Source organism: Chaetura pelagica, unplaced genomic scaffold (assembly GCF_000747805.2).
Source record: "Chaetura pelagica isolate M959 unplaced genomic scaffold, ChaPel_1.0 scaffold360, whole genome shotgun sequence".
NCBI lineage: Eukaryota > Metazoa > Chordata > Aves > Apodiformes > Apodidae > Chaetura > Chaetura pelagica.
This window is the reverse complement of record NW_009951950.1, coordinates 461,409-482,347: the sequence shown is the minus strand read 5'-3', so window position 1 is coordinate 482,347 and position 20,939 is coordinate 461,409. Positions and strand designations below refer to the sequence as shown.

Genomic DNA, 20,939 nt, shown 5'->3' with positions numbered 1-20,939 from the left:
CACATGGTGCTCACATGAGTTTAGCTAGGGTGGTACTGCATTTACCTTCTCTGAACTAGTCTGTCACGTCTGTTTTTGTGTTAGTCAGAAATATGACAACACTGTCTTTTGCAAGCTTTCAGTGTATCTGTCTCAGAATAAAGCCCAGATCTTTTCTTCTGGTAAATCCAAATTAATTTGGAACTGAAAAGTAATCCGGATATCAAAATGTTGCTCTTACAAGGAAGTAGAATATATTTCTCCTTTATCGTAGTATAAAATTCAATAAATCATTTAGCAGTTTGTAATAAATTTGGACTTCCCTGTTGTTTTTTTCTTAGAGATGAGACTGACCTGATGTGCTGAGAAATGACCTAGTGAAATACTTCATAGTCAACTTTAAGATTTGTGTGGGTAGCTAATGATTTTAGAGCTATGATTCTGTGTGATGTATTGGGATATTACTGAAACTAGAAATGAAATTATTCTGCAAATCAAGCATAGTTTATGAAGTAAAGAGGAGAATATTTCAATTACTTTTTATAATTAAAAACAAATATATTCTCCTTTACAAGAAAAATAGTATCCTATGTTTCTTTCCTCTGCACTTTATATTAGAATATAGGGTCCTTCAAGAGACAATTTCATGATCATACATCTTATAATTTGAAAGCCAGTTTTAGAACAAAGTCCACAGAAAAAATTAAATATTTTTCATTATTAGGTTAACTGACATTTTTATAAATGCTCTAGAGATACACTGCAGTGACATCTAGATATGTATTTTTATTTATTTTACTGAAATGTTTTTGCAGGACTTCATAAAAGAACACTCTTTTGTATGTACTAGAGCTATGCTTCATATTATGCATAAAGTAAAAAATTGCCAAGCTTTTATAAAATATGTTTATCGTTTCTTAATGTGATTTATTTGCCTTGTGTTTAGACTATTGCATGGTAAAGTTTCTTTTGTGCATATACTTTTTATTTTACTAATATATTACAAGCCATATCTCAATGACCCCTGTACATTTTTCATGCTGTCTTACTCCCAATGGCCTCTGTGCATGTAAGTAACCTGTCAAGTGACAATGCCTCTTTATTTGCTTCTTACTGTTTCCTTTTGAGAACTCCTTTTCTTTATTAGTAACTAGTAACACAGAAGCATTAAAGTTCAGTCTTTAAATGTGCCCTGTATTCCTCATATCTTGTGTGTATTAAAAAATTAATCATTTTTCTTTTGCATTTGAAAACCCTACAATCATTAGTTAACTCTGTAGACTAAGACATCTTCTCCATGCTGCTAGTTTGTGATGAAGGCATAATGCATATCATTTCTGTTGTTTGTTCCTATTGTTTGTATCTAACATAATGTGGTTTTGTTCAAGAAGAAAATTAAGGATTTTTAATTTTTTTTTTTAAAATGGGAAAAGATACTTGCAGCCCTAGACAGTCAGAGTGGTAAAACTGTATCTATAGCCCTTTCTAATGTGAAAAGAATTATTGATTAGTTTAAATCGTGTGAAGGTGCAAAAAGGACAGTAGCAAGAATTCCATGTTTGTAGGTTTGCTAAATGGAAGAAAGATACTACTACATTCTTGCTTGTAATATTTGGGGAAAGGTTGAAAGAGATTCTCCTTTAGGATTAAATTCAAAATGCTTCAAATGGACAAGGAAGTTTTCATATCTATATCTTTTCAAGATCTTAAAGAGCAGAGTATGTAAATTGACTTAATTTGTTGTTTGACTAAATTGAAGTAGCTGTAGATTTTCTCTAGGGTAGCAAAGTCTGCTGTTGAATTGAAAAATCTGCCCTATAAAAATAAATACATCGAGTTAAATCTTTTTCTGCTTTAACTGGGACTTTAGTCCAAAGAGCATGTGCTTTCCCTTAGGCTCTACAGTCTTAATGCTGATCTTGGTGGCTGAGGACTTGTAGAGCAAGCAAACTAAAGCTCCCACCACTGCCTATTTTCCTATGGGGGTTTGGATAGGGGAATAGGGATCTGCTCATCCTAAAGTTGGATGTGGTATAGTTGAGGTGAATACACCAGCTTAGGACTAACAAAAATTCAGAAATCCAATATTTTAGATGCAGTCTCTCCTTCTTTCTTTTTATAGCATGCATAAGTACAGAACTGAAAACTCTTGTTCATTATTCTGCACGATTGCTGATTGCTGTATTCTTTGTAAATATAATTAGCTGCCTCCTGGCTGGTTATTTTTCATTAGAATTCTGCAAGTAGTACTGGAGATAATGTGTTCTTTGGCACAGGAGAAATAAGGTGTTTTTAATGAACAAAGTGAACAAAACTCAATTTGTCAATCATTGTATACCTTGGCAATTGACAGTAGATTAATAGGCATGATGGAATTAATCCAATTTCAACTGCAGTTGAAATTATTTCTGAAATAATACCTGTACACTTTTTCCCTAAATATGGTGGAGGTTCTTTTATGTAACAGCATCACTTTTTGTTAGAATTTTTCATTCTGTCACAAGTTTTAAAAGCATGTCATTTTAACTAGCATGTGTGTTTAAAGAGAACTCTAATTACAATGAATAGGGTGGTAGTTTTGAAGAACAAATACCGGCAAGTATTAAGACTCCTCTCTGTACATTTCTCACAGGTCTTGTTAAAACATGATTATGAAAGTATCCCTATCTTTAGTGCAAATAGATGTTCTCATACTGTATTCATGTTGGTCACTGTCTACAAACTTTTCTTTAGTACTGCTGTTTCTTAGGAATGCAAACGTGAATGGCATGCCATTTTAGCTGATTTTTGTGGTCTGCTGAATACTGCATGAAAAGACATGCAAACTTTTCTTGAGCATTTCAGTAGCTTTGCTGTTGCTTTTTAACAGTTTTTTAAATGAACACTTCTGTTAAAATTGCATAATGAAATAGTTTGATTATCCATGACATATTACTTTGTATTATGAATCTAAAACTTGCAAAAATGATACTTTGTAGCATAATTAATTATCACCCTTAATATGCCTTTTTCTTATCCCTGCGGGGGTTTCTTTTGTGTTTTAGTGTTTGATCAATTAGATCTCGTCACATATGAAGAAGTAGTAAAACTGCCTGCATTCAAACGGAAAACACTAGTCTTACTAGGTAATTTTGAGTTATTATTCTGAACATAACAGCGTGGTTTTGAACCTGTTCTGGTGGAAAATTTCTAATTCTTTTTTGTGTTGTGGATTAGGTGCACACGGTGTCGGAAGAAGACACATAAAAAACACACTCATCACAAAACACCCAGACAGATTTGCTTACCCCATTCCTCGTAAGTAGCAATATTCAGTGTACTGCAAAATGATTCTATGATTCTTCTCACCAAAACAGTTTGTCTCATCCTCGGCAACACACCCATTGTACTACCATGTGTTCAGTTCTGCTGAGACAGATCTTTTCTGAAAGGTGGGAACTGTCATAGGACTGGGTTTATTTCTTTGTTTTTGTCAGAGGGACAGGTAAGTAGGACCACTTTTACATCAAATGGTTCTTGTTAAGCATACCTCTCTCTACCCAAATGTTTGTTAATTTTGTATGAAGGCTAAAGCATTTTTTACTTTTCTGTGCTAATCTTGCACTTACAGTTTAGGTAAGATGGGAACAACTTTGATGGTTAAAACTGCGGGTAATCCCAATGAGAAGACATACAAACTGGATTTAGAGGAAACCTTTAATGTGTACCTTACCTGAATGTTTTAAATTACTTTTCACAGTCTAGCCTTGATGAGGGGTATTAGACTAAAATAAGTTCAAGTTTCCAGAAATGACAATACAAAAAAACACTCTTAACTTCAGTGCTTAGAAATGGGTTGTTACAAGGAGCACAGGCGTGTTTTCCCTTCATGAAAATCTCTATTAATACTACAGTAGGAATTGCATATCCTACTACATGATCTCTTTAAGATGCACCCTTTTTTGCTCAAGCTAGGCATTCTGAAACAAGAGCATCCAGCTGTTGCCTCTGTCCACTCAATTTCAGGCTAGCTTCATGGCTCAGAATTGACATGGATGACTATTATTCATTAATTTAATTTTCTTTATGGCCTATTAGAGCTTTACTTTACAATTACACTTAAGTGTTTTTCTACCTATAAGGATTTTGTTGTTGCTAAAAAGTATTATTTTTAAGAACTTACCTGTAAACCTATTTGGAAGGGGAAAAGGATTAGTTGTCTGCTGATTTAAGTTCCCCAGTTTTGCTCACTGAGGAGTTAGATAAAGATTAGTGCCAGCAGAAGGAGAACAGAAAGACAGCCCTTTTGAAAGCACGAGCCATTAGATCACCCCAGCAGCAATGAGAAACTGCATGTTGCCACACTACTGCTTACGTTGAGACACTAAAATCCTGGATTAGACACTTTAAAAGTGCGGTGCCAGAAGCATGTGATAGTGTACTGTCATGGTTTGACTCAGGATCGGCAATTAAACCAGAGACAACAACGGTCTCGATCCCCTCCCCTCCCACCCAGGTAGGGAAGGGGAGAGAGAAAAAGAGAGAGACTTGGCTGGATTGAAAACTAAACTACACTGCTTTAATTCAACACTAATGATATAAGGAAACATATACAATTATATACAGATATCTCCAGGTATGTGCCAAAGCCTCTCACCTCTCCCCACCCCCAGCAACTCCCACATCACTCCCCTCAGGTGGGACAGTCCCAAGGAATCCTGGAGCTGCTGCTGGAGAAAGCACAGAGTGATGAGGAGGATCGATGGTGATGGATGGACGGAGTCCTCCCTGGACGCCGGCCATGGACGGAAGAGAAGGGAAGAAGAAGAAAGAAGGAAGTTGTCTTCTGTGATCTCTGACCTTCCTATGAGCTTACATAGATACATGGAATGGAATATCTCTAGCCAGTTTTGCTGTCTGTCTAACTCAGCCTCCTATGGAGGGTCATAGATCTCCCTGTAGTGTCTGAGCCAGCAGAGTAAAGGTGCAACCTCAGAATCTCAGCAGTAACATAAACATTCTAGCATTACCAGTCCTATCTGCAGGACTTGCTGCTAGTTAAAGGAGAGCTTCTGAAGGAAGGGAAAAAAAAAAATCAGTAAAAGGAAAATTGGCTTCATCCTGGCTCAAACCAGGACGTGTACATAGTACCTATGTTATTCAATACAGACAAGATTATAAGGGGGGAAGGGACTGGTAATCCAGCAAATGTTTTCCAAAACAAAGAGTTATAAATGCTTTGTAGTATGTTTTTCACCCAGTCTCTCTGAAGTACTCATTGTGTTGCTGTGAGGAGGTAGAAGCTGAACTAGTTATTTTCTCTTGAAATACCTATTAATATAGATTCACTTTTACCATGGCGACCATGCCTTAGATTGCCAGCATTAGGTTCTGCTCTGTGGAACTGCTGAAATTGTGTCACTGATTATATGAGAAGATTAAAAAGACAACTGCAGATCAGTATGAATATTAGAAAAAAGAGAAGTAAGTAGATAGATATCAACATCCTGTGGGGAAAAAAAGAGCAAATGGTTTACAGAATCACAGAACGGTTGAGATCCCTGCATCTGGAGGTCATCTGGTCCAACCACCCAGCTCAAGCGGGGCCACCTAGAACCAGTTGCCAGGACCTTGTGCAGGTGGCTTTTGAATATCTCCAAGGATGGAGAACCCAGAGCCTCTCTGTGCAACCTGTGCCAGTGCTGAGTGAAAAGGTGTTTCCTTACATGCAGACAGGAGCTCCCGTGTTTTCGTGTGTGCCCGTTACCTCTTGCCCTGTCACTGAGCACCAGTGAAAATAGACTGGCTCCATGTTTTGGCTTCATCCTGGCTCAAACCAGGACATACATATTGATGAGAACCCCCCTGAGCTTTGTCTTCTCCAGGCTAAACAGTCCCAGCTCTTTCAGCCTTTTCTCATATAAGAGATCCTCCAGTCCCTTAGTGCTCCTTCACTTGACTTTCTCCAGCATGTCCATGTCTCTCTGGGCTCTGTGAGCCCAGAATTGGACACAGCACTCCAGACGTGGCCTCACCAATGCTAGAGGGAAAGATTAACCTCTGTCCACCTGCTGCCAATCTTTGTCTAATGCAGCCTAGGATGCCTCTAGCCCTTCTTTGCCACAGGAGCACATTTCTGGCTCATGTTCAACTGCGTCTTTCAACTGATGCCCACAGTGGCTTTTCTGGAGAGCTACTTTCCAACTGGTCAACCCCCAGTATGTGCATGGGGTTGTACCTCCCACGCTTAGGACTTGGCACTTCCCCATGCTGAATTTCATGAGTTTCCTGTAAACCTGTTTGTCCAGCCTGTCAGGGTCCTTCTGGATGGCAGGACAACCCTCTGGTGTATCAGCCACTCCTCCCAGTTTTCTATCATTGGCATCCTTGCTGAGGGTGTACTCTGCCCCATCATCCAGATCATTAATGAAGATGTTGAACAGGATTTCACCCAGTCCTGACCACTGAGGTAAAATGGAGATGTTAGTTGAACTGTTTAAAAACTGTAAAAACTATGAGATCTGTCCTTTGTTTGCTGTTTAAAGCAAGTCTTATAGTCTTGACCAAGTAAAGGTTATTTATGACCTTCTGTTCTGTTTCCTTTTGATTTTTACTTTTTCTACATCCCTTCATCTCCTGCTTTTCCCAAGACACATCCCCCCAAATTCCTACTTTTGCCAGCACCTGTCACTCTACCTACCTGGAGCTCATGTTTCATTGCATCTGGTCCAACCACCCAGCTCAAGCGGGGCCACCTAGAACCAGTTGCCAGGACCTTGTGCAGGTGGCTTTTGAATATCTCCAAGGATGGAGAACCCAGAGCCTCTCTGTGCAACCTGTGCCAGTGCTGAGTGAAAAGGTGTTTCCTTACATGCAGACAGGAGCTCCCGTGTTTTCGTGTGTGCCCGTTACCTCTTGCCCTGTCACTGAGCACCAGTGAAAATAGACTGGCTCCATGTTGTTTACACCTTCATTTTAGATATTTGTACATATTGATGAGAACCCCCCTGAGCTTTTTCTTCTCCAGGCTAAACAGTCCCAGCTCTTTCAGCCTTTTCTCATATAAGAGATCCTCCAGTCCCTTAGTGCTCCTTCACTTGACTTTCTCCAGCATGTCCATGTCTCTCTGGGCTCTGTGAGCCCAGAATTGGACACAACACTCCAGACGTGGCCTCACCAATGCTAGAGGGAAAGATTAACCTCTGTCCACCTGCTGCCAATCTTTGTCTAATGCAGCCTAGGATGCCTCTAGCCCTTCTTTGCCACAGGAGCACATTTCTGGCTCATGTTCAACTGCGTCTTTCAACTGATGCCCACAGTGGCTTTTCTGGAGAGCTACTTTCCAACTGGTCAACCCCCAGTATGTGCATGGGGTTGTACCTCCCAGGCTTAGGACTTGGCACTTCCCCATGCTGAATTTCATGAGTTTCCTGTAAACCTGTTTGTCCAGCCTGTCAGGGTCCTTCTGGATGGCAGGACAACCCTCTGGTGTATCAGCCACTCCTCCCAGTTTTCTATCATTGGCATCCTTGCTGAGGGTGTACTCTGCCCCATCATCCAGATCATTAATGAAGATGTTGAACAGGATTTCACCCAGTCCTGACCACTGAGGTAAAATGGAGATGTTAGTTGAACTGTTTAAAAACTGTAAAAACTATGAGATCTGTCCTTTGTTTGCTGTTTAAAGCAAGTCTTATAGTCTTGACCAAGTAAAGGTTATTTATGACCTTCTGTTCTGTTTCCTTTTGATTTTTACTTTTTCTACATCCCTTCATCTCCTGCTTTTCCCAAGACACATCCCCCCAAATTCCTACTTTTGCCAGCACCTGTCACTCTACCTACCTGGAGCTCATGTTTCATTGTTCTATATATGATTTGACAGGTCATCATTCAGTGAATCAGTACTGATAAATCAAAATATATAGCTAAAATTATTTTGTCTTTTCAGATACAACCCGACCTCCAAAGAAAGATGAAGAAAATGGGAAAAATTACTACTTTGTATCACATGACCAAATGATGCAGGATATATCCAACAATGAATATTTGGAGTATGGCAGCCATGAGGACGCAATGTATGGGACAAAACTGGAAACAATACGAAAGATCCATGAACAGGGACTAATTGCAATACTTGATGTAGAACCTCAGGTAATTAATAAGAAGTATATGAAAATGGGGCTTATCACAAATCCGTTAACCTTCTTTTACCGAGATATTTTTATTGATTGCACACTTGGTAAGTTATGCATATAGTAATGTGGAACAAAAGTCCCTGAAACACCAAGGTATTAATCTGTGAAGTAGAAATCTGGTAATCATATGATTAGAAGAACATACAGCATAAACAAATTCATGGTTTATCTTGGTATGCAGCTTGTAAAATGTAGCTTGAAAATCTGCCTGTTTACTTTTTACTGTATTAGCCTCATGTCCAGTGAAACACATCAAAACAAGTCATTGTCATTGCCTGCCAGAAGTAAAGCTTTGATATTTTCAAAAATTTTTGTTTGTTGCTGTACTAGAGTGTAATGTAACTGGCTCTTGGTTCCATACCACTATTGAGCATGGTCAGAAACATTTGTGGTCAATCACTGATACTGATCCTGTTTGCACAATGGCCAGATCCGTATTGTTACTTTCTAAATTCCTTTCTGTGTTGCACTATTTTTGGAAAAGGACAGGAAGGAAAATCAGGCTCTCCATAAACACTGATTCATTTATCATATAAAATATAAAATCTTTAATGGAAAATTCTGATACATTGCTTTGAAACATCCATGCTGTCATGACTTCTAATTGACAGGGATGTGTTTGTATGTTTTGTTAAGTGGAACAACAGGAATATGGACAAACGTGATGTTTGTATTGTTCTAGCAGATTGAAGGAAGTAGGAGGAAAGACAAATCAATATTGTGACTTGTGTTATCTATTTAAATTCACTGTCTTCTTTTTTCTTTGTGAATTCATTCAAGAAGTTAAAATTCTTTAAGAATTTAATAACAGAAATTAGATAACTTACTGAATTATTCAGGACATTTTACGTATTATGCTGGTGTAGTGCTTTTCTGAAAAATAAAATCCCACATTTAACACTTGTCAGGGAGAGCAGCATTTATAGTTAGTTCAAATGGAGTAGCTGTTAAAAGTAAATTAACTTGATGAATCTTTTCAACTTGCACTATTCAGAAGCATTACAATTCTCAGAAGCCATTTTAAACTTTGTTAGAATATATTTAAATTTGGTAACAGCTGCCTTTGGTACATTTTCTCCAGCATGTGCCTAGCAAGCCTCTTTCTTAACCAGCTTCCTCATGCATCCATCTCAGCTCATTAAGGCCAGCCTATTTGTGGACGTACTCCTAGTTACCATACACCACTTGCCTGTTTTCCCTTGGGTACTCTTAGTTATGTGAGCTTCCTTGACTTTCACATATGGCATTTATCTCTTGTTTAGAGTTTGGCAGAGATTATATATATATAGGTGGGTTACAAGCAGCAGAGATTAAAACTGCTTTAGCTTGAGAAAAGGGTAGATTGTGGGGGTTTGTTTGTTACTTTTTTCTTTTTTTTTTTTAAAGCTGGGGGGGGAAGAAAAAAGCTTTGGAGAAGTCAGGAAGTGGAAGGAGCAAAAAAGCTTGACCTTTAGTAGTCTTGCCTTATCTTGTCCAACCATTTGAGTTCAGATGAGGTGTGTTTACATGCTGTGCTGGGCTTCAGTCTAGCTTGGATCTGTACCAGAGTTTCACTTATGAGAGCTCCGTGCATCAGTACATTATTACTAAGTCAACTTTTTAATGAAAACATTTTTCCTTTGCATAGGACCATTTGTTTGGTTCAGTGGACTGGTGCTGTATTTAATGCATTAGTGCTATGTTCACTTTTTTTGAAAATTCACTATGCTTACTTTTTTAAAACTTGAAACGTCTCACATCACATTTTCATTTGTTTCAGGAAATAATAATAAAAGTGTTGTTAGGTAGAAGAAGTCAAAAATTGTAGTCTTATCAGTATTTATTCTAAAATATAGTTGGCTCTTTTCCTTATTTATGACTGAATGTTTTCACTTGGTGTTAATCATTCGGTTTAGATGCAAACAGAATCCTGCACTCTTCAAGACTGTATGGGAAGAGCCTCTCTGAAAATGCTAAAGATTTCATTGTCTTGAAAATTCATTTTAAGTTAGGATAAATATATTTTTTGACCACCATGTAAAATAATGCACAAAGTTAAGTGTCTATAACTAAGATCTTGACTCCAGATCAGTTGAAAACAAATACTAGTGTTGGTAAATAATGTTTTCGTGTATTTTATGTGATTAAGCTGATTTCACATGGATTGTTGGGGGGATTCTTCTAAAGGATCTGATTTTTTTTCACCTAGGCATTGAAGGTCCTGAGAACTGCAGAGTTTGCTCCTTTTGTTGTTTTTATTGCTGCACCTACGATTACCCCAGGCATTAATGAGGTATGGCATGTTGCAATGTAATGTCCTATCAGAGACAGAAGTAAGGACAAGAATTAAATGTTCAGATAAAATCTTTAGTTGTTTCCTTGTCTGTAAATGGAGAGGCTGAAAGACAGTTGTATGGCAGCATTATTAATTTGATTTAGATGAATTTATTATTAACCAATTTTTCTAATTCAAAATATGAACTTCACGTGGAAAGATTCACAATATGTATTATTAGAATACGTATTATTTTATCCCATCTTTTGCTCTAGCTCAAAGATCCACTTCCAAATCCTTAGCACAATTCTGAGTTGCGATGCTAGCGCTAGGTGACAGCTGGCCCTGAACTGAAGAAATGGGGGTGTGTGACTGTGCTCTCATCCCACCCTTATCTTTTAAAAGTATTTTTTCTATACAGCAAATATATATCAGAAATAGGCTTATTAATTTTGAAAACTGTTCTCTAAAAATTGGAAGTTTTGACCAAAGGGTTCTTTGTGGAATAACGTTAAGTGTTCATGGAGGTCCACAGCCCGAATTTCCACTTAGTTTTTATAGAGTATTTGCTCTGAAGGTTGCTATTGATTTCAAAGATGATATCAAGCAATTCTAGATTTAGCTCATAACAGGGCAAACGATATTTATAGAAATACTTTATCTGCTCAGCCTTTTTTAAACCATGATATTAAGATATTTAATCAATTGGATTTGACTGTAAATCTTCTCCAAATCTCCTAGATGTCTCCTTGATCACGCAAAAAATAAAGTCCTGTCTTGACAGCCTGTTTCTCTAAAAATGTAATTACAATATCATAAGTGTGAAACTATGACATCACTGCAGAGACTTGCAGGGAAGGCAAATGTATTTAAATGCAAATATCCTGAAGGATTATTAAAATAGCAAGCAGAGAGTGAAAAATATTGGCCTTGAGCTGCAATTTTACAGATAGCTGAGACATTCTGCTGGTTCGCTGTTGCTGAAGGGAGTATTTCTCTCTGACTTGCTTCTGGGACATATACTGCCAGCCTGCACTGGCCATGGCACTTACCAGATCCTTTAGTGAGCTACATTAGCACTAAATTGGATTTTTGTCCATTTTCAAACTGCTCACAAAGGCTCTGACAAGCACCAATGTCAGAACAAGCAGTGAAAACATATAGCCAGAAAGAGATGGGAGGGGGAAGAAAGATCTTTTGACTTTCATAGCTTTATGTCTTTTCAGTGTGTCTTATGGATGCTTACCCTAAACAATAAATGTCACGAGTGTAGAGATGAAGATCTCTCAAAATTTGCAGTGTTAGTGAAGTAGCAGTTCATTTACTTGCTGGTGTTGGCATATGCTGTAAATCACTACAATCTTGAGAAAATACCAGAAAGTTGCATTCTACATTGCATTTGCCTTTGTGCAAGCAAATGGCATGGCATCAATTAAAAAAAATATGTACAGTTGTTCTAAGGATGTGTCAGGCAAGCATTGTGCTTACAGCAGTGCTCAGGCAGCCAGGAACCCTGTGGAATTATGTCATAGACTGGGTTTGTTGCCTCCCTAACTGTGTCAGCTTCCTAATAGCCTTCCTTGGCCTTACGTGTCTGCCAGTGGTACCTGACTTTTCATCTTCCAGCTCTAGGATAAAATAGAGACATTTGGGACAGTTCATATGCAAGAGAAAATGTTTTCCATGGTACACTGGGAAGAGGACAGAAGTGTAATTTTTATGGAGTAGTGGGGAAATTCATGTCAAAGAATTATTAGTAGAAGGATTATGTTCTAAATATTTGCATCCGTGCTGTGAGGATGCATCTTTATTTTAAGCTCTTGTGATGGAAGTCTCTGTGCACGCAAGGTTTCCTTCAGGCGCATGAGTTGCTGAACTGAAGCCACACTGACAAAGCATGCTAATTTAGGAATCGATTAAATTGAAGGAAAGGGAGGAGCACAAAATGGTAGTAGCAGCAGAACTTACCTGAATACAGGATCCTGTTTTCCAAGATTTACTGGGCTGTGTGAAGGGAGATGTGCAAATTGTGTCTGTGTGTTAGCAGCCTGCAAGGCAGTAAACAGGGGTGGAGAGTGCGCTTCATATTTCCCATTCATGCTTCCTTTGTGGAAGTTTCATTTGCATAGTGAGTACCCATTTCTGTTTATCCTGTAATCCTGATTCATGTATTTTACTTATGCTTTTTGAGAATGCTTCTGTAAATGACTGTCCTTTTTTCCCCCCTTATGTTTTCTTAAATTTCATCTTTGCTTTTCTTTTCATTTTCTTGCACTCGCGCTAATTGTACATAGCTGCCAAAATGGTGCAGAAAGTTGCCTGTAAGTACCAGCTAGGGGCTGACAAGATAGTCCTGGTTATTTCAGTAGTTTTAGAATGTAGATGTGCTTGTTCCCATGCAACATTACTTTTGCCACTGGAATAAAAATTTAATCACAACTTCAGATATCTGCACTTAAACTATGTTAGTAAAAAGAAAATAGTAACATTTCTACTCTTCCAGCTGTACATCTAAACTTTCTTAAAAGTACCTCTCCTGAGACACTTTAGCCTTAATCATAAGACCACACAAAGTATTTCAGTAATCAAGGATCACACAGCAAGAGTAGGAGACCAAATATTAATGCTTTCCAACTAAATATATCAATGCACTGTTAGCAACTCTGTGAAGCACAAAACCAATGTATATCATATATGAAATCTCCTAGAGCCTACACATCTGTCTAATCACAGAGGAAACTTATATTATTGCTGTACTAAAACAGAGAGAGAAGAGAGCACATCAGGAAACACTGGAGTAGATCCTCTTTCCTCCAACTGTTTTCTACTTCCTGTTGCCCAAACAGCAGTAAAGAGGAGTTGAGAGGCTCCACTTTTTCAATCTATATCTTTATTGAGCCAAAATCTTCTGAATTTTAGCTGTGCTTCATCCCTTCCTACAGCCAAAGAATAAATGGAATTTCTCTGAAGAAGTTTGCCGTCTACCAGCAGTTTAAATTGAGGAGAATTTCTTTCTGTTGGAGCAAAATTGGTGAAGGCTTCACCATGCGCTTATACATTGTTCACAGCCTTACAAGGGGGTTTTAGTAATTTGTTGGGCTGTGATTTGACTGTCACAAGTGGCAGCTATTTTTGTACATACCTTGAGGCCAAAAAAAAACAGCTCTTGGAGAGTGAAGTTATCACTGGTGGCCATTACGCAGGCAGGAGAGATTTCATGGATAAAAGCCAAGTTTCACTCCTTCTGTCCCAGCTGTGGTGGCGAAGGAGAGAAGGTTAGGAATGTGAACTGTATTCTAGTGGTTGGAAGGAAAAGTCCATTCCAATAACGGACACGCTGCAACTGGACCCACATAATATGCCTATTGCATGAGAGCTGAGGAAAGAAAACACATGTCCTGCTCCCAAATACGAAATTACTGAAGTTGTGGTCATTTGTTTTCTGTCTGCAGCTAGCCAAACATTTTAATAAATATCTTCTTTGTTGACACTTTTGAAAGCACAACTGCTGGAGAATGTTCTTCTTGGAGAATAATCTAGGGTGTTCACTATTCAAAATTTAAATAAGGAATTTTAAAGAAATTAAGAGGAACTTACAGCAAAAATTTTGAGGAAGTATTAGCTTCAAAGATGAATTTTGGCATTACAGACACAGTGCAAACACTTAGCAAAGTCTGACATGACTTTGAGTGTACAAATAGATACACTATCAGAAATACATATGAAATTTGGTCTCAGAATACAACAAAAATCAAGAACTGCAATCTCTTTTCTTCTGCAGAAATAGAGAAAGTTTGAACCTTGTTTGGGTTTTTTTAAGATGAGATAGCTGCAAGTTTTTCAGATTTTTATTGTCAGTCACAGTATGATAGGTGCTTTAGTGAGAAAAGTTCATTCTCATACTCCCAGGTGAAGAAGACACTGATGGGAAATCTGAATAACAGTTTAAAAACTACATATGACTTAACAGTTCTAGGGCTTCTTGGGGGTTTTTCAGGTACTGTTAGCCTTGTGCTGTGAGATTAAAACTGTGTGAAAGTTGTAATATATTTTTGCCAAGACTGGCTTTAAATGTAAAATTAATCTTAGCTAGATATGTTTCAAGCACTGAAAATATTCTGCTTGACAAGTATGGTGTTTTTTTTTCCTTTGTAGGCTAATTTCAGCAGAGAAGTTTAGATGCTCTGCTGATATAAATTGGTGTCTCTTTTGGAATCTATGAGAAGTTGGCAGTTTACCTAACTAGGTTTTTGGCTTAAAGACACTGCCCATATGAAATGTTCCACAAAATATTTAATATTAGTATTGATCCATACTGTCCAGTTTGTAGTAGCATAAATTAAATTTGCATGCCCTGGTGTTTTCTGTGGAAGCATCATCAGGGACACATAATGGTCCATAGAAGAAGCATCCCTTGTACAGAAGCATGTGATGTCTGAGTGAAAAGTTGTTCTGATTATCAAGTGAAGGTGACATCCCCATCCTCACTTGAGGCTACAGCTTCAGGAAAGAAGCAGAACTGTAACTTTGGTACAGAACTTCTCCAGAAATGGCTGGTTTCGTAGCTACAGGAAAGAAGAACTCTCTCAGTGTAGGTTGTTGTCTTCAAAGGACCTGAAAGCCACTGTTCCACAGCTATTTGTCACTGTAACTACAAACACTTGGAAGTTTAACAGAAAAAAGAAGTGAGAGGGCAAGTCTCCTATTAGGTGGATAAAATCCTATTCCCAGCATAATTTATTGTAAAAACAGCTACAGGCACTCTCTCTGTACTCACTGCAGCCTAACACTCTGTTATAACAAAGTGTATCGCACCTGATGGGTAAGTAGGGTGACCCTATGGATACCACAGAGCACCAAGAGTCTGTTAGGGTCGTTCGTCATTTTGCCCTATATCCACCCCAAACTTACAGGGCAGGAAGGACTTTATTACTTTCCTGTGGCTATTTCAAAGTTCCTGAAAGCAGCAAGTGTGGTGGTTTGTGTTGTGGTTTGTTTTTTTATTTCTGTGGGAGTTCACAGGAAGAAAATTCAGACTTAAAATTGCTGCAGAGCCCTAGACAGAAGCAAAAACAATCCAACCCTCCCAGAAAGGCAGACCCCACTAGCAAACCACATCGTTGTGGTGTTGCTGGCTGCAGAGTCCAGTAGTGCACCCACAAAGTGGGATTTGCTTGTTTCCATAAGGATGTTGACACAAAGCCATGGTGAGCATCAGCCCACTGTTGCTGTCCCTTCTTGATCATGGGCTGCGTGGCTCGTCTTCAGGATCTCACACCAAGAAATGGCATGCTGTGAAATAGGAACCACAGAGTAATGTGGAGTGAGAACTTCCCTATCAGTAAAAGATTATTAAAGGAAGTAGACCCAGTGGACTGATTTGAAGGGAAAGCATTACCAAAACCAGGAACAGCTGATACCTGACAATATGCCCTTTCCTGTTTCTTGTGTTCTTACCTGGACATAGGCCTAGTAGCTCGTATTTGTGCATTATGTACATATTATTCTCTGCTGCATATGTCTGTGCTGCTTCTCTAAGCTTCCATCCTCTGCCTTGCTTTTCTTAACACTAGACCAGTATTTTGTCTCAAGTAGTGTCAGTAACTGAGTGTTGTTTGAGTGTCAGTTTCAAGAGAGAAATCCTGCCATTTCTCCCATGTGATTTCTGTGGATGTAGGTGGGGGATTTAAACCACCCAGGCCTCCTTATTGGCTTTTTTGCCCATTTCCTTCTCTGTTAAGCAACAGTTAGAAAGCTGTTGTAGACAAGTATGAAAGGATCCAACTTCTCTCTCTCCTGTTTTCTTTTCTGACTGCCAAACAGGATGAATCTCTTCAGCGCCTGCAGAAGGAGTCTGAAATCTTACAGAGAACATATGCACACTACTTTGACCTAACAATTATCAACAATGAAATAGATGAAACAATCAGGCACCTGGAGGAAGCCATCGAGCTTGTGTGTACAGCCTCACAGTGGGTCCCGGTCTCCTGGGTCTACTAGACCAGTCACAAGAGAATTGAAAAAAGTAAAAAAAAAAATCTGTCATTACTGGGAACCACCTCATACATGGAAAACCTCTTCGTTATTGACCTTGTGTCAACAGGTCTTGGCCCCTAGAGACTACCTAGATGTAGTGTGACCTAAAATATAATTATTGTCATGTCCAAATAGATAGGGGGGAAAACAATCAAACACTAATTTAAAGAGACAGTATCTTTTTTTAATCATTTCTCCTAAACTTTAATAAAATGTATCTTTAAATAAATGTATTATTCAGTCCTTTGGAATGTTATATTTTTGGAAATCATAGCTTTTTATTTCAAGGACCCCTAAAAACTGCACAAAATAGATGCTGCTTTCTATAATCTATTTTAATAGTAATAATAATATGATTCTGTTACCTTATCTTGGGGGTGGAACACTACATTCTTTTTAGAGTCTGATTTTATGGATTGAAATACTTTGCTTTCCTTTATTTATTTGAAGTAATTAGTCTAGTGGTTACGAAACAAATTCATAAATTTTAAAGGCCTTTTTTTGTGCTTTTTTTTTTTTTTCCCTATGGTAGCATTTTTAAGTACTTTTGTGTAACATCCAGATAATGTGATACTGTCTCTTTGAAGAACTCTGTAAAACTTTTAGAAATTTGGAATTGGGTCTTGACTCTTAATGCATGTGGACAGTCGCAAGCGTTCATGCCGTTGGTGTATCTGTGTTGATAAAACCTGTAATCTACAGCAAAGTACATTCCGTTCATGGGGACACGTACCCAAGGGAATAAAGTAAAATATTATTCTGACTAAGTTGTAAACCTATGCACATCCCTTGCATTTTGGGCAACTTTATTAAAAAAAAAAAAAAAAAGAAAGAAAGAAAGAAAAGAAAAAAAAAACAAACCTGATTTTTATTAATAATAATCATGTAGTGAAATGTGTTTGTAATTTTGTCTCAATTTAATTTGTTGTAAGGTGGGAGGGGGCAATTACTGGTTTCACCATTTCAGATCTGTGTTGTCTGAGAGTATTAACGTTTTAATTAAGTTTAAGCAAAGAAATGCTGATTTTTAATATGTATGTAATTGTTTAAAAATGCACACATTTTAAAAGAAAATACTGTGCAATGAAGAAACCAGTTTAGGCGTTGCGATAAACTGACTATTCCAAAAGACTCATCTACAACAGCCCTGTAAATTCCTTTAAAAATGGTAACTGACTCTACAGTCTGACCAATTTTTTTTTTATTTTAAATATACTTCCTTTTATGTGTTCAACAACTAAATGCTTTTGGCTCCTTCATTTCATCGCAGGGAGTTTCAAGTACAAATCAGAGCCTTGTGCAGTGAGAAAAGGTTTCTTCAAGCCTGTTAAGGGAAGGCCCTTGTAGGGGCACAGCCTGTCGTCAGTTACAGGGCCTCTGCTCCACCTGAAAGACCACAAAGTCAACTAATTTAGAATTAGAGCAGAGCCAAGTAAGAAAATTTTACCACATACTGACCTGGTATTCTGTTTCCCTTCCTTCTTCATGCCCTTGCTGGCCCAGATGGTTTGCATTGTTTTCTGAAAATGGTTAACAGAAGCAAGCATTGCCACCTCTTTTTAGGTGTCAGAATTACAGTGTTTCTTAAAAGTATGTATCTTCAAAGCTTGCTTGGCTGTGCTGTTGTATAGTATGAAGTTTAGTGTTTATATTAAAGTGATACAGTGTTCTCAAAGGGTTTATCCTCAAAATTGAACTATCACCCATAATTGATCTGTAGGCTGTTCCAGTTGTCTGGGACCGCTGCACTTGTAATCAGCAACGGTTCTCATGGTTGAACCTTTATCATGGGGGTGATTACCATGAAGTGCATAGGTTGGTCATTTTCTCCTGCCTACTCCTACTGCAGATTGGGTGCTCAAATCTCTCTTCTTGTAAAATCCTTAGGCAAAACCTAAGTCCAGCCAGGCATCCCATCCAGCTGGGTCGGGCAAGATGTTTATTTTGTGTAGCATTCCCAGGACAGCTTGCAGCCTGCCATGCAGGAGGGACCTCCATCCGTCGCTGTACTCCACCTGCTGGATGCATTTATGCACCAGCTGAAATCCCGGTTCCGCCACAGCGTCCCAGAAGAAGTGCTGTAACCGAGTACCTTGAGTTTGCAGTTTGTGGAGTGCTGGAAACTAACCGATGAGAAACTCGGTGTGCAGGCCTTGCAAGGCAACCCACTGAGTAAGAGGGAACCTATAGGAGTAACAGTAGCTGCTTATCTGTTCTGAATTTAGCCCCTATAAAAGGGGATAGGTGTGAACTATGTAGTGAGTAAGAGGTAATTTTTCAAGTAGCCGTGCTGTGTCATTTTAGTCCTGGATGAACCTTAGCAGGTGTTCCTGTAGATCAGCTGTTGCAATGGTCACATTAGGCACTAGCTGAGCCCATCGCACTGACAGGTTCATTTACTCTCAAAACTACCTCTTTTCCCAGTAAAGCACAAAGATGGGAAGACCTACTGAAAATCAAGCAGTGGAGTGTTTCTAATGTTAGAAATACAAACTTCTGTGGTAAGCATTGGTATTTTACTTCAGTGACATATTCTTCATCTTGAATGTTTATGACATTAAACAGGTAATTTTGATAATTCAAGTATAATCCACCATAAATGTTTTGACTACACAATTCTGACTCTGTTAATGTGGATTTTTTGAAGTTTCTACATATCCAGCCTGTAAGGAAAGGTGCTTCTGCCTTATGTAGATGATAATAAGTAGTGATTTAATGTAACTGATACACTTTTCTTCTCTTAAGTGGAGACACCATTCGGTTAATATTACACAGTTGAAAGACTAACTTGGGGAGCTTTGTTTCTTTTATTCTCACTGTAAAGTCTTTTATCAAGAGACAAAAATTGTAAAGTACATCAGTTAGCATACTGTCCTGCCTCCTCTTTACAGCAGACCGTTTTCCTTGTAGGAACCTTCAGTAGCAAAAAATTACTTGGAACACCCCCTAGGATTTAACTACAGCTGAACCTTGCAGCCCAGTGATCTCCTTGAACTGGTTTCAGCACAGTCAGAGGAAGCACAGACCAAGCCCAGGACTCCTCAGTCTGCCCAGTCCACACGTCCCCCGCCTCCTGCCCTGCCCAAACCCTTCTGATGCATCTCTGTTATTTGTGTGGTACTTAGAGGGCAAAAAGGCTGCCATAAATTCAGCTGGAAGCTTCGCTTGCATAGGGAAGATGTGTGCAGGTGCAGAATTAATGTTATGATTTTTTTAATATTGTTTTTCAACCTCCCAACTGGAGAAATGTCCTCCTAGTACTGTAAATATCACTGCATAATTTAGAGCACCTCTTGGACTTCTCTAAATTTATGCTGAACGTGACCTTGGAAGCAGCCCTGGGATTGGGAAGAAACAAATATTTCTGTTTGCCCCTTTTATACTTTATTTTTGTACAGGGGCTCATAAATTTGTAAAGAAAACTTGATCTTATCAGTATGCTGTCTCTCAGTCTGACTGATGCCTGTGATTTCAAGGTGTTAAGTTGGTACAATAAATGTTCATTAACCTCTGCTTCCATTTACTTAATAAAAGTACAACTAGGTTATTCAGTGTCTCAGAGTGGTAAGATTATTACATGGAAATGGTAACCTAGTTTAGACAATCCCAGCCACATGCAACTATTCAAAATCAGAGGGACTTCTTTTTAATCTCATCACCAAAACTGAATTCGTCCGTGTCTTTTAGCATTGGTCAAGAAAGATGCTGTGCCACTAGCCTGTAAGGGAAAATATCCTTACCTACTTTAGAAACTTCATTAGCAAGATTATTTGGTTGATTTTGAAAGGACAACATAGAAGATGAGACCTTACAGCCTGAGCAGCACTGAACAGGAGAGTGTACTTTAAGAACTGGATCCTAGAGCCATTAGGAAAATTTAATGCACAGACTAACTTCAGTATTTGTTCAATTTTTTATTTTTTTCTCTAAGGAAATTATTTCAAAATGCTGTTATTTAAACAAATACTTGGAAATGCTGCCAAAGTTCACGTTGTTTTTTGCAAGTCTATATTGAAATACTAGATGCAAACAATTCTAGTCCCGTTCTCTTCCTCTGCAATTAGTTCTTAACATCTATGATGAAGTCTGTTCAAACTCAATTTCAGGTTTTAAAATACTTGGTAGAAGAGGATTGGTAAAAACTGCAGGAAAAGTATTTCTCGACTAACTTGAGCAAGAATCATGTGTTTTTACCAGCTACATTGATGAAGTATGAGCTAAATCTGACACTACAAAAAGTCCGCTTTCTTTTTGTAAAGTATATTCATTTTCTTAATAAGCCTGTCTCTCCACCTAGTTTCTTCACTACTTTTAATGAGCAAAGACATATCTGTAGCTCTTACCAAGGAGACTGCTGCACATGATGTCAAATAGTCATATAAATTAAAATATCTGCACAACAGGAAAGGTATCATAGACAAGCAGGGCAGAAGTAACTTCCCCTGAATGGTTGTGCCTTGGTGCAGACCATGAGGGTGAGTGCACAAGCTTAAGAC

The 20,939-nt window shown here is 38.4% G+C and overlaps 1 protein-coding gene across 4 annotated transcripts in view; it reads left to right on the top strand.

Moving 5' to 3' along the window:
* The window catches only part of CASK (calcium/calmodulin-dependent serine protein kinase (MAGUK family)), a 140,947-nt gene extending 124,278 nt beyond the window's left edge, over positions 1–16,669 (top strand). For all 4 annotated transcript variants that reach the window (XM_009997821.1, XM_009997813.1, XM_009997805.1 and 1 more), the window contains 5 exons: positions 3,024–3,104; positions 3,196–3,276; positions 7,907–8,109; positions 10,342–10,425; positions 16,231–16,669. In XM_009997821.1, the coding sequence (XP_009996123.1) occupies positions 3,024–3,104; positions 3,196–3,276; positions 7,907–8,109; positions 10,342–10,425; positions 16,231–16,407 (626 nt within the window). In that variant the 3' untranslated portion in view covers positions 16,408–16,669. The remainder of the gene's footprint in view (positions 1–3,023; positions 3,105–3,195; positions 3,277–7,906; positions 8,110–10,341; positions 10,426–16,230) is intronic.
* Positions 16,670–20,939: the final 4,270 nt, after the last annotated feature.